The 14,242-nt window shown below is 43.3% G+C and overlaps 1 protein-coding gene and 1 pseudogene across 11 annotated transcripts in view; one reads left to right on the top strand and one right to left on the bottom strand.

The window, feature by feature from the left end:
* The window catches only part of LOC110330810, an 8,290-nt pseudogene extending 7,926 nt beyond the window's left edge, over nt 1-364 (bottom strand).
* The window catches only part of Ogdh (oxoglutarate dehydrogenase), a 66,467-nt gene that overhangs the window by 17,338 nt on the left and 34,887 nt on the right, over nt 1-14,242 (top strand). For 8 of the 11 annotated variants that reach the window (XM_021211147.2, XM_021211145.2, XM_029545329.1 and 5 more), the window contains 2 exons: nt 6,083-6,274; nt 9,348-9,450. In XM_021211147.2, coding sequence (XP_021066806.1) covers nt 6,083-6,274; nt 9,348-9,450 — 295 coding nt within the window. Of the gene's footprint in view, nt 1-6,082; nt 6,275-9,105; nt 9,226-9,347; nt 9,451-14,242 lie in introns of those variants that run through there. The other 3 variants (XM_029545333.1, XM_029545330.1, XM_029545331.1) reach the window with 3 other exon arrangements.

Genomic DNA, 14,242 nt, shown 5'->3' with positions numbered 1-14,242 from the left:
ACTTTGTAGACCAGGCTGGCCTCGAACTCAGAAATCCGCCTGCCTCTGCCTCCCGAGTGCTGGGATTAAAGGCGTGCGCCACCACGCCCGGCTGTGAGGCTTCTTATTATTCTGGGAATCCAGGAAATATTCAGCCCCTAAAGCAAGCACAAACGCAGCAAATCCCCATTTGAATCCTTTTAATATTACGCTTGTGAAGGTGATGCTGCCTGCAAAGCCACCCATGTATCTCCAAGCCTCATCGCGAGCCCATGGATCCCTCAGCCCTCAGGCAGCAAGCTTCTTCTAATGGCGTCCCTTCAATTTTCCACTCTTTGTATCTGGAAGTTCCATGTCCATGTTCATGTCCGTGTCCAGCAGCCATGTCCGTCAGCACCCTGACCTCCCGGGATACCTTGGGACTTTGTAAGAGGCCAGCCTAGCTGCTCTGGTGAGCCAAGAGTACAGGGAGAGCTGTTGTAGAGAACATTTGTGGAAGATGATACCCCTGACTCCATCTCCACATGCACACACATGATCATGTATGCATACATGTACCATACACAAGAAAAAGAAAACAGCTACGTATGCTTTCTGAGAATTGTAGAGACTGGTTCCCTGAGATAGGCACCTCCTCTACCTGTAGCCCCTGTCTTGTTCAGAACTAATTTTCCTGACAGCTTCTGTCCCTTGAGTGTCATTTGTAACCTTGTCCACCTACCATGTGATATTTTAACTTTTTTCCTTCTATAAACACCTTCATCTCTCATGAGCTTTGAGTGCTTCGAACTTTGTACGGTCTAGTACTAATCTAGGCAAAGAGACAGATGTTTTCCTCATTTTATTAATTGTAAAACATGCCAAGTAAGAGATTCGAGAGACAGATGACCTAAGGACTGGGTGTGGTGGAACTGGGGACAAGAGCACAGGTCAGCATTACTCAGAAGTCTCCACCCCCACCCTTCATCCTTCTGGAGCCAGAGGGCAACTTCATCTCTGTCTCATGGACAAGAAACCACCTCTGTAGGAAGTGTTGGCTTCTGTGCTGTGAAATCACATTCCCAGGGAAGCAGCTGCTGCTTTCCCTTAACTTCTGCCTGGTACACAGAGACATTTCTGAAAGTAGACATTGCTGCCCTTTTTAATGTTGATCATGGGCTTCGTTCAGGTGCTAGCAGAGGTAGTAAAGGAGGGACTAACTGGTTCAGAGAAACAGAACTGAAATGGGTCAGTCACTCAGGCTTTTTCTTCACTCGCCAGAAGATTGGGGTTGGGCAGGTTCTTATTGATGTCGCCACTGCTGCTGCTTTTCTTAGTGGGTGGTCTTTCATCCTCCAGTTCACACTGAGCAGGGATTGCCGATAGTGGGGTTGATATTTTTCCCCTGAAGGTTTTTGAACATTTACAAAGGTTTCCCCTTGTGCTGGCCAGACACTAATATCTCAGTGGCAGTGTGAGACAAACTAATGATAAATACATAGAATCTGGTTGAGATAGATTAGGAGGAGACCAGCAGAAAACCTTTTTCAAGATAGGCATAAGTGCAGGTGTTAACAGTACTCCTGTGTGAGGTGACTGACTGGGCATCTCAGGATGATGGAGAGAAGGCGAGAGAGGGTCTGGAAGTAGGTGGTCAGTAAGGTTTCTAAAGACTACAAAGAACCCCAACCTCAGAGTTGGGATATTGACATGGATGTTGGCAGAAGGTAGGGCTGGAGAAATGGGAATCATGGCTAAGATGTAGGGTTGCAGGGGCAAGAGAGAAGTGGGAAGTTGTGTAAAGCTTCTGGGAAGGAAGTATGGTCAGCAGGTAGGGGTGCTTCTGGCCTTGAACAGGTGTGTGTGTTTTGGCTATCTGTGGCCATTCATGTGAGCCAAATAATGACCTTCCCTTTTTGGTTAAACGATCTAACTTGGTTACATTTACTCAGTGTATGTAGTGTGAGTTTTGCCAAGTAGGTGTGGTCAGCTTGCTGTGTGCCTTTGGTGATTACCCACATCAGAAGACCTATTAGTGAGACAACAGTCATGGTGCACAGGGTATCTTTTTTGGTTTTTCTTTTCTTTTTTTTTTTTTTTAAGGCCTTCTTATCTTTTTTCTTCTTTTTTTTTTTTCTCTTTCTTTTTTATTTATTATATGCAAGTACACTGTAGCTGTCTTCAGACACTCCAGAAGAGGGAGTCAAATCTCGTTGCGGATGGTTGTGAGCCACCATGTGGTTGCTGGGATTTGAACTCAGGACCTTCGGAAGAGCAGTCGGGTGCTCTTACCTGCTGAGCCATCTCACCAGCCCTTTTTTGGTTTTTCAAGACAGGGTTTCTCTATGTAGCCCTCGCTGTCCTGGAACTCACTCTGTAGACCAGACTGGCCTCCAACTCAAAAATCTGCCTGCCTCTGCTTCCCAGGTGCTGGGTTTAAATTAAAAGTGTGTGCTACCACTGCCCGGCACAAAGAGAATATTTAGGAGCAGTCCCAACCCAGTATGGGAGCCACTCTTGTTTGTGCCTGTTTGACTGAGAAAAGAGAGCCAGTAGAACTGCTCTCCCTTTTTTCCTCAATGGAAACTCAAGAGAACTGGTGTGAACTTGGTTGTTGGTTTGTTTCCCTGACTGGCTCTAGTACAAGCAGAATTTCTGTCTATGGTCTTATTGAAAATCACTGGAGTTTTACTAAACACAAAAGGTTACCGGGAGCTGGGTGTGATGCCACCGTCCCCCACTTTTTACATGTGTGCTTGGGATCTGAGCTCAGGTCTTCATGCTTGTGCAGCCAGCACTGAGCCCTGACCTTAGCTTCCCTTCCTTATTTTTTGAGACACGGTCTGTTTGACTAAACTGGCTGGCTAGCAGGCCTCAGGGATGATCTTTACCTCCTCAGCATATGAATTACAGGTGCACACTATCTTTCGTGGCTCTTTATGTGAGGATCGAACTCAGGTCCTCATGCTGTGTATCAGGGTTGAACCCATCTTCCTGTCTCTTAGTCTTCTGAGTAGCCTTCAAAACCAGGTGTGATGGCACACCATTAGAATTCCAGGACTCTAAAGGAATGGAGGCAAGAGGATAAGAAGTTCAGTCATCTTCAGCTGTGTAGCAAGTTTAAGACCAGTCTGGGACACATGAGACCTTGTCAAAAAATAAAGGAAGAAGTCATGCTTGGGCTTTAGTTTAATAGTAGAGTCCACTTAGTATGTGAGAGGCCCTGGGCTTGACCCCTCAGCCCTGCGGGGTGCCAGGAAGGTAAACAGGTGGTTTGGGTTGTGCTACTTGCCATGAAGCCAGGGTTGGACTTAGCCAGCTACTGTGGCTTGTTTGGAGTGATATAGCCTTCCTGAGGTTCTGTGTGAAAAGAGCTGCTTGTTGTTAGTTCATGCGGTGCTGAGATGGGGTAGGGTTGGATTATCTCCTGCCTTGGTTAGGCCAGGGAGAGCTGTCTAATGATTTCTTGGAATGTGTATTTTGAAGATGGGCCACTAAACCATGTGGTCCATGGTCATCTCTTCTAGAACGAGAATAGACACTCCCCTGTGCTGTTTGATCACCTCTGCTTCTAGCACAAGGATGGACAGTTGAGGTTCCCTGGTCATCTCTGCTTCTAGAACAAGCACCTATAGCCCAGGTATGCAGTCTTTATTAATGTCTGCTTCCAGAAGAAGGATGGACAGCCAAAGGATGCTGTCATTGGTCATTTGTGCTTCCAAGACGTAGGGGTCTCTGTTGGACCTGCTGGAAAGGCTCCATGAAGTCAGAAGCATGTGGGGATGTCCATCGAGTTCCATGTATGGGCATCTCTTAGTACCTTATGTAGAACCTGATGGGGCAAGTGGTATGCTAACAGTCCTCTGTTCCATTTCCCATCACCACCTCAATAGAAATACTGTTTTTTTCTCACATTAGAGAAAGAGCCAGAGTGAATTTTGGTGGAAGCCAAATTGATAGAGGAAGGTTGAGATTTTGGTTTTGAGAAATTGACATCCTGAAATTGGAAACACTTGATAATATCTTTTGAAAAGAAAGTTGTAACTCTTTTGATGTTCCAGACAATCAGTTTATGTCTGAATGTTTTCTATAGCAGGTTTCATGGTAGGTATCCGAAGATAGCATCAGATATCTCTTCTCCAGTCAGTTCCCAGTAACTAACCAGAAAGGCTATAATTGTTATAAAATTTTTTATTGGAGCTGGACAGTGGTGGTGCATGCCTTTAATCCCAGCACTTGGGAGGCAGGGGCAGGTGAATTTCTGAGTTCGAGGCCAGCCTGGTCTACAGAGTGAGTTCCAGGACAGCCAGGGCTACACAGAGAAACCCTGTCTTGAAAAACAAAACAAAACAAAACAAAACAAACAAACAAACAAACAAAATTTATTAGAGTATAGTTTATATAGTATAAATGCCATTTTAAAGCATACAGTGTTTTTTACCATATTCATAAGGCTATGTAGTCATAGTCCCAGTGGGTTTTGTTTGCTTGTTAGGTTTTGAGAGAATGTTTTACTATGGAGCCTTAGCTTACCTAAAACTCACGTTGTACACCAGGCTGGCTTCTAACTCACAGAGATCACCTTGCCTCTGCCTCCAAAGTACAAAAATTCAAGGTCTGCACCACCTGCCTGGCCCAAATGGTTGTGTTTTTTTTTTGTTGTTTGTTTTGTTTGAATTGTTTTCTTTCCTTTTTTAAGATTTATTTTTATGTTCATTGGTGTTTGTGTGCATGTATATCTGTGAGGGTGCCAGATCCCCTGGAACTGGAGTTACAGACAGTTGTAAGCTGCCATATGGGTGCTGAGAACTGAACCCAGGTCCTCTGGAAGAGCAGCCAGTGCTCTTAACTGCTAAGCCATCTCCCCAGCCCCCTTAAAAACTGTTTTAATGAATACCAAAGGAATATGTTCTTACTGTAGCATGTCAGAAAACTCTTCATAAATATTTTAGAATGAGAGACTATCCTACTCTGTAAGAATTAGACAGGCTTTTGTGTAGTTGCAGATAGCCTTCTGGTTTATATACCAAGAACTGATAGATATAGTCATAAATCAGATATGTTGGTACCTGGATAGCATTTTGAAAGATCTAAGTCTACAAAAACCAGATGACCAAATGCAGTGAGGGTGGGGGTTGGCAAGAGGGTCACTGGCACATCGTTTGCCTAGCATGTTTAGGGTCTAGGGTTTGATTCCTAGCATGATAAAACAATTACTTTATTAAGCCATCTTTACCAGTTGCCCCGGGCACAGACAGAATCCTTTTGATAGACAGGCATCACCACTCTCTGAGAACACATCTGCGGTAGGATCTTTGCAGAGATTGCAGGAAGGGGAGCACAGAAGTCTTAATTCACCTCTCTTAAATTTCAAGATAGTCTCATCAGTTCCTGATGGGAAATTTTAGAAATCGAGCACTCTTATTGCAGAGAACGCAGTGTTTCATCTTGCAGAGGTGTGTTATGATAGTATGAGCCTGTAACCCCAGCACTGGGAAGACCAAAGCAAAGGGATCTTGAATTCAAAGCCCAATAGTGACTCCCACAGTCAGATCATGCCCTCCAATTCACCACCCCTCAAAACACTTTCTTTTAACAATTCTTTTTTTTTTTTTTTGGCATGGAAATAAGTCTTCATCTCTGTCTCTAAACTTATAAGGAGCCAATGAGATGACTCAGCAGTTAAGAGCACTAAGAGGACTTAGTTTGGTTCCCAACATCAACATTGGGCAACTAATAAACTACCTGGAACTGCATCTCTAAGACATCCAATACCTTTTCCTGGCTTCCTCAGGCACACACATGGTGTACATACAGATAAGCAATATGCACATATGTACAGAAATGAAAATAAGTAAAAATTTAAATATATAAAATATATATTAGATATAATATATAATATGTATATATAAATTTCTATATCTCTATTTTAAAATTTATGTCTTTTGTGAGGTGGGTTAAGTAATAGTATATAATTTACAATACAAAATGCAGATTAGATTACTGAAATCTAAAGAAAATAAAAGTAGGAATTTGAGGATATGGCAGTGTTGCCTTCTTGCAGAGGACAGTTATATATGACATTTAAGGGAGAGTCAGGTAACTCTGCTTTTTTTGTCTTTAGTCATGGGACATTTTTTTCCGAAACACCAATGCTGGAGCCCCCCCGGGCACTGCCTACCAGAGCCCCCTTTCCCTGAGTCGAAGCTCCCTGGCTACCGTGGCCCATGCACAGTCCCTGGTGGAAGCACAACCTAACGTCGACAAACTCGTGGAAGACCACTTGGCGGTGCAATCTCTCATCAGGGCATATCAGGTGAGCAGGGGCTGACTGGCAGCATCATCAAATATGGTATTCCCTGGGCCTCTCTGCGGTGTGTGTTATTTTACTTCTCTTCCAAATGCCAGCTGATTCCTTTTTACTTTGATCTTAGTGAGGCTAAATCAAGTACAAGAAAAAAGAAGCAGGACGTCTAGCTGAGCAAATAAATCTTTCACTTTAATGTTCTGTCTCAGAATAGCTTAAGGCAAGTGGGTGTGGAAGGAAGGTTCACAGCTGATGAGCAGAGCAGGGCTATGGATGGGTTGATGTCTGTATACTGTTCGAAAGTACATCCGTACAGTTTAGAGATAGAGACAGAAGCCAGGGTAGAGAAGAGGAACTCAGTCTGCAAAATGGGTGAAATAAGGAGGCCATACCTAAATTCTTCCAGTAAGCAGCCAGCCTCACACATATGGCCAGCTGACTGATTGGGCTTTTCCCTGTCCTTCCTCCATCCAAACACAGTAAGTGAAAGTCTTCCTCCATGCCCACCTCTGTTGGGAAGGCAGAATTTAGACCTTAGAATGGATATGAGAGGAAAAGTACCAAAAAACAAACCAGGTAGCTTTCCTCAGGAAGCGCCAGTGGAGGGTGAGTCCAAGCCCCACGGCCTACTCTAGAGCGGATGCAGCAGAAGCAGCAGCCTGGGATCTATCTTGCCTTGAGCTCTTGCTTCTGCCTTATGCTTTAGTTTCCTGTGGTGGTTGCTCAGAAACATCCTGAGTCCTCAGTCTTTCTACCATGTTCTTCATTGAGGACCCTTCCTGGGACATGTGTGTGCTCACATGGGATGGAGAAATACAGAATGATATAAATGCTATAGTCCTGACTGTATCCTTCATACAGTTAGCTACAGTAACATTTTTAATACAGTTTTCCAGTGACTTCTCAGCACTTGCTGTTCTCAAATTGCTAGCAAGTACTTGTGACAGAGTATCTAAACTTAAAAAAACAAACAGCAACAAAACCACCTAAAGGAATTTTTCTGAGCATGGTGGCACACACCTTTAATCCCAGCACTTAAAAACCAGAGGCAGGTGTATCTCTGAGTTTGAAGTCAGCCTGATCTACAGAGTGAGTTCTGGGCCAACCAGGACTAAATAGTAGACCGTGTCTCAAAAATAATTACATTTTTATAAATTGAAAAATGGATGGTATTTCCCCACTCTACCCTGCTGTTGTAGTAAATATTTAATCCCAATTACATTTTTAAAAAATTGAAAAAAATGGGTGGTATTTTCCCACTCTACCCTGCTGTTGTAGTTAATATTTAATCCCCATTTGGGGTTTCTGTCCTGCCTTTGATCATTAAGTTCCCAGGAAAAAGACATAAAACCTCTACATTTACACTAACCCTTTAAAGCACTAGAGCTGGGCAGATATCTACCCTCTAAGCTATTAATATCTTCCTCCCTATCAATAACCTTGAGTTACAATTTACCCTGTTCTGCCTGGGCCACCCTTACTCCATGGACAAACCCTCATGGCCATGTTTTCATCATTCACTTACCCCATGGAGTCTTCTCTCTCCACCTTCTCTCTCTTTGTGGTCCCTGCCTCTGAACCAAAACTCTCCCTATCTCTCTCCTGCCCAGCTATTGGCTGTAGGCATCTTTATTCACCCACCAGGGATAACTTGGGGGCAAAGCTACATAGCATCAATTGGTCTAAGTAAGAACATCCTCGTCCCTGAGGCAACGGTATTTGGCATTACAGCACACAGCAGCAGACCAAACTTCATCAGTTTTAAATTAAAGAGCAAGGTTTGTACAACAAAGGCTGGGAAATAGGAGAATTGACTTGAGAATTCTTCGGATACAGAGTTCAATATTATAATACATAGCAACAGAATAAGTCTCAATACTGTTTCTGTTTTGATGGTGCTGGAGGTTGTATACAGCACATAGATACACACATGTAGTTTGCAGGAGCTCTACCACTGAGCTATATACCCCATCTTCTTATTTGATTTTTAATTTTGTATGATTTTATGTATCTGGGTATTTTGCCTGCATGTATATCTGCACCGCATGTGTACCTGGTGTCCATAGAGACCAGAAGAGAGCATTGAGTCCTCTGGACCTAGAGTTACAAGTGGTTGTCAGTCCCCGTGTATGTGCTGGGAATGGAACCTGAGTTATATGGAAACTCTCTAAGTACTGAACAACCTCTCTGGGCCCATCTTCTGTGTTTTTAAATAGTTCAGATCAAGTGCTTTTTAATCCATGTAGTGGTCTTTTGAGCTATAACCCTTCCTCCTCCACACATATAAACAAAACAGACAGATGATGATGATGATGATGATGATGATGATGATGATGATGTAGGCAAACCTTCTTGTAATAAGATGGTACCTTGTTTATCCCTTCCCCGTCATAGTCTGAGATTTCATTTCCCTCCTCTGGGAAATAATTGTCTCCACACTGGAGTAACAATTCTCCCAGTGTATCTCATCTCTGTTGATCTAAAGAAACGGTAAGGATCCCAGGATCACTTTTCAAATATCCAAGTTTATTATTATAACTTGATAAACTTGTCCATTGTTTTTATCCTCATAAAAGAGCAGTATATGGACTGCTTTTCGAGAGGTCCTGAGTTTAATTCTGAGCAACCACATGGTGGCGCACAACCATCTGTAATGGGGATGCCCTCTTCTGGTGTGTCTGAAGACAGCTACAATGTACTCACATACATAAAATAAATTTAAAAAAAAGAAAAAGAAAAGAACTTAATTCTGTTGTACGGGTTCATTGAGCTATGCTCCTTTCTAAAGATTTGTATAAATTATAAGTCTTTTACCCCTCCCCACAGCTCACTGGATCTGCTTAATGACTTGCTTGTGTTATTATTCCAGGTCAGGGGTCACCACATTGCAAAACTTGATCCTCTCGGAATTAGTTGTGTAAATTTTGATGATGCTCCGGTAACTGTTTCTTCAAACGTGGGTGAGAATTAATATGTAAATGCTAATTTTAATGTAATTTTACTTTTTTTTTGCCCCTTCCCTCTTTTTTTTCTCCTGTCCTTTTGTGTGTGTCCTTCCCTCTCATCGTTGGCCCACTCATAGATACGAGGGCACCATGTAGCACAGCTGGACCCCCTGGGGATTTTGGATGCTGATCTGGACTCCTCCGTGCCCGCTGACATTATCTCATCCACAGACAAACTTGGTGAGGGTCTGCGAGCAGTCAGCTGCGCTGCTTGAGCGCCTCTCGCTGTGCACAGCCTGTGCTAGCCAGGACATCCAGACAGCAGGGAAAGACTCTGAAGTTTCCTTCGTTCTGATCACTTGAAATTCAGCAGTCAGATAGTCTTCCTGTACTTTAAGGATATTATTTACCTCAAGTTTCAGCCAGATTGTTTTAAGTCTCAATCTGGAAAAAAATTTTCAAAGGAAGGGTCTTTGGCACTGAGAAAACCTGGCCAACTGCTTCAGACAGTAGCTCTTCTGACTCCAGCTTTTCATATCCTGCACAACACTGCCTATCGTAAGGCCACAAGCCCTGCAAGGCTGCTGTTGTCACGACTGTCCCATTCTGGAGTACGGTGGGGCCTGGTTGGGCTAGAGAGTGTTTATATTCCTAAGGAACAAGTTCCAGAGCAAGGTGTGTTATTTAGGTTTCCTGATTTATAAATGCTGGTGATCATACTGAGGAAACTTTGGGAGGCATTCCCTACAGCGTCAGGAGACCAGGGCCTTTGGGAGGTGCATGTGTGGAGAATTGGGGTTTTGTCACTGTTGCTGGGAGATATGCCAGCCTGTGCCTGGTCCTCCTTGTAAGGTGAATCAGCATTGCAGTGCTCACTGAAGCTGCTTCCAGAGTTAATTTGCTTATGTCACCATGCTGCTAACCTGTACTAAAGAAATGACGGTGTGACTAATTACGAAATGACCAGAGTGTTCACAGTAGGCACCTTGCATGCTAATGAGTTGATGATCACCAACTTGCTAATACTCTTGGGGAGAAGATGAAATTAGTGTCCTTGAAGTCACTTTGAGGAATAGTCTCCGGGGCTTTGCACATGCCCTGTGGTCTTACAGGCATTGGTGAGTTATAACCAAGGATTTGGATATTAATCAGCTACAGTTAGTGAACATTATTGACATTGGAATTGATGGAACAGTTTATAAATTGTTCAAGAATACTCATGGATATTACAAGATTTCCTCTATATTGTATATCCTTTTAGCAGACTTACAAAATACGTAGAAAAACAAACCTTTTCTTTTTCTTGGTAATCCACACAAAAAATTTGTGATCTCAAAAGATATAAGGTGGTATTGGGCCAGTCACTCAGTGGCTAAGAACACTTGCTGTGCAAGCCTAAGTCCAAGCCACATGCAAGGCCACATGAACATTTGATGCCAGCATTTAGACAGTGGAGACAGGAGGATTGCTGGGATTTTGTTTTTGTTAGCCTAGCTCCAGGTTAAGTGAAAGACCCTCATCTCGAGGCATTAAGACAGAGATACCCAATGACTTACTCTGCATACGTGCATGCACACACACATTGAATGAACTAGAGAGGGAGAGGGTGTAGAGGCTAGGTAGATGGTAGGGCAGGTGCTTGGTGTCAAGGCTGGTAACCTGAGTCTGGTTTCTGGAACCCACATGGTGGAAAAAGTACTACTCCAGCAACTTTGACCTCCACACTTATGGTGTGGTATGTACATGCATACAGACAGACATTAGGATGACAGACACCCAAACTGGCATTTAGATGACAGACAGACAAGTAAATGTAAAGACAATCTAACGTCTGTCTACTTGGAGTTGGAATCAGATTCAGGAAGGGGGCTTACTTCCCTAATCTGTCTCCTTCCAAGTGCTGGCATTAAAGGTTTGTGTCACCTCACCATACTCTGGATGTTCAGATAGTTTACAGAACCCAGCAAAACACTTGCATGTATTTATTACCTTATAAAGGCTATTTTAAGAATGTAAATAATCAGTTAGGTGAAGAGAAGTTGAGGGCAAGTCTGGAAGTGACTCAGACACTCTGTAGCGTGGATTTGGAGTGCACCATTGTCTTGGCATGTAAACAAGGTTTTCCTCGGCTGTCACATGCTTCAAAGTACATAGCCTGCAGTACACTATTCTGGATGGCTTCTGTGGAGACTTTATTGCACAGGTGTGATCAAAACAAGAACTGGCATGCTGAACTGCAGTTGGATACCAGGGACTTACTACTTAGCATTTTCTTGGCATTCCTTCCTCTCAGGCATAGGGCAGGAACCTTCTGAAATGAGGTCTGAACTGAATCAGGGTAGATCAAGGAATTTATGCTCAGTTGTGATAGGGAGGCTGGGGAAGATTATGCTCTACCTTGAGAAAGAGGAACTCTAGTATCTGTGGCCTAACTTGGGGAGAGAGGTATGAGGCAGGAGCCATGAACAAAAACATGGATATAAAATACTGCGGGAGGAAAGTAGAAGAACTCCTCTGAATCTGACCAGATAGGGCTAAATTCTGGGTGTAGGCTTGGGTGTGAGTTCAGTCTTGCTCTGTGATTCAGTGATGCAAAATTTTGTGCTTATAAGACATGGTCTCTTTGCATGGTTCCTAGGTGGTCCTAGTGCCTTCTCCCCCGGTGTTGTCCACTACATGAGAATCCCAAGGCACTTCATTCTCCTGTTTGTATCACATCCTAGACCTGTAGGGTCCCCTCCATGTGCTTGGTTCAGAGTGAGCCACTGGCTATGGACTTCTTACCCCACTTGTGAACAGAAACCTAGGAACCTCCTCTGAAAAACACCTCTATCAGTCAGGCTAGAGTCCATAAAATGCTAGTTTTCCATTTATGATAAAAAATTTTTACTAGAGAGAAGCAGAGGAAAAAACTGACCCTTTTCTGTACTACTGGAACCGACCTTAAAACGTACCTCTCTATCTGCACATTAGAATAATTGGGGGCCTTCAAGCTACCTTTTCCCCTTCAGACTTGAGGGTCAAGGCAAGCTTAGCAGTCTTTGAAGAGTTAAAAATCTTAAGGATTTCCAATAGAGTTCAGCTCCTGAGTCTCTATTCCGTAAGTTTGCCCTGCCTCCCCTCACCCCACCCCTTTCCTGGGGCCTTGCTTCATATCCACTTTGGATGATGTCCTCAGTGTTTTTGTGCTTCTGTGAGGATCATAGTTGAAGACTATAAATCATAAAGCTCAAGTACATAGAAATGGCTCAGAGCTCTCTGAAACCCTCTGACAACTCCCTGTGACTGGGAGCATTCGGATGAGCTAAGAGTCAGAGATGAGAAAAGCACACTTGATGTGTGGTTTGTTTCTAAGGTAGGGTCTCATGTTCCCAAGCTGGAATAGAACTTGCTCTGTAGCCCAGGTTGGCATCGAACTCCTGAGTTTTCCTGTTTCCATCTCCCAGGTTCTGGGATTACAAAGATGTGCCACCTGATCCTGTAAATTTTATTTATTTTAATAAGAAAAATTATAAACCTCTAAGTAGATCTTACACTCTGCATATATAGCCTTGCCTGGCCTGAAACGTTTTCCAAGTGTTGGTTAATGCTGCTCTCTGCCACCATAGTTACCTTCCTCCTAAATCCCCCCCATCAAACTCAGGGTCTCTAATAAGCAGGGCAAGTACTCTATCATTTAGCTACATCTCATCTCTGATACTCTGAATTTCAAATAATGTGGCATAAAGATAACTGCAAGTTAAAAGGGTGTCAGTTGTTAGATGTTTGAAACTCTAGGAAAAGTAGTTTGAACAACCACCTTTGATGTACACAGGTTTGATACAAGTTTAGACGGCATGCAAATCCCAGCATCTCCTTTTTATTGTAATACAAGCTTTATAATCCCTGACTGGATAACCTTAAGCTAGATGCTTAACCATTCTGTGTCTGAAGTCACCTCATCTTTAAGGCAGATATGATGATATCACCTAAGACTAAGAATTAAGCTGTGCATAGAGGAACATACCTATATTGTAAGGTCTTTGTGTAAGCCAGCATGATCTGTCTGTCTCTGGAATTTGTGAGCCAGCACACCTGGTATCTCTCTCCTTCCTGTCTGACTCCATGCCTTCCACTTCCCCCACCTCCCCAACCCCTCACCTAGGCTGGGCTCAGAGGACCCACTGCCTCATCCTCTTCAATAACTAGGGCTACAGGCTTTTCATTCAAAATTTAAAGATTAATTTTAGTTATGGGTTATATTCCATGATTATATTCATGATGTCTGGACTAGGCATACATTTTTCATGTGTGCAAGGTTGTGGACTTCCCTTGAGGACACATTTCCTGTCCTCCACAGCCATGGCTTGCTCCTGCTTTCTGCTGTAGTGCAGGTAATTCATCCCACGGTCTCCTGGCAGGAGGATACTTGAGGCTTCTCCAATATGACCGTAAAGAAGGCTTATAGGTTTAGGTACCACGGTAGAAAGGAGTGTATGTTGCAAAATGACAGAGTTGTTATGAGTGGATAGGTCTAGACAGTGAGCTCCATCATTGTCCTCCTTTGGAGATACACAGCTTAATTAGAAACCAGTTATCCTGCAGTGCTAACTGCAATGTGGCACCTGTCATTTCAGGCTTTGTGTTCTGTGCTTGTCATTTCCTTCTTGCTCAGTTTGGCATGGAGAAGGGAGGGTTGACAACTTGTTTTCTGACCAAGCCTGCTCAGTCAGTCAACCAGTTCTCCAGTGCAGGAGTGAGGATTAAAAAGAAAAAAGACAATTAGACAACATTGTAGCAAGACCCCAATCAATTCTGAGATTGAATGAAGGCCGGTTTAATTTTTTCCAATCTGCTTTTATACCATTTTAGTTACATGCAAGTATTAAAGTCAAGCAATACAGTGAGGAGCTAACAAGGCAGTAAGCAAAGTCCTGTGATTACTCCTGGGACAGTTGTTTCCAAGGGCTTGTCAGAATGACCAAAATACCTGAGCCCCCTTCCTTGTCCCAGCCCAAAATCTTACTTGAAGCCTACTTCTTTTTTTTTTGGG

This window comes from Mus pahari, chromosome 13 (assembly GCF_900095145.1).
Source record: "Mus pahari chromosome 13, PAHARI_EIJ_v1.1, whole genome shotgun sequence".
NCBI classification, from domain to species: Eukaryota; Metazoa; Chordata; class Mammalia; order Rodentia; family Muridae; genus Mus; species Mus pahari.
Note: the sequence above shows the minus strand (reverse complement) of the source record. Positions and strands in the feature narration are given on the sequence as shown.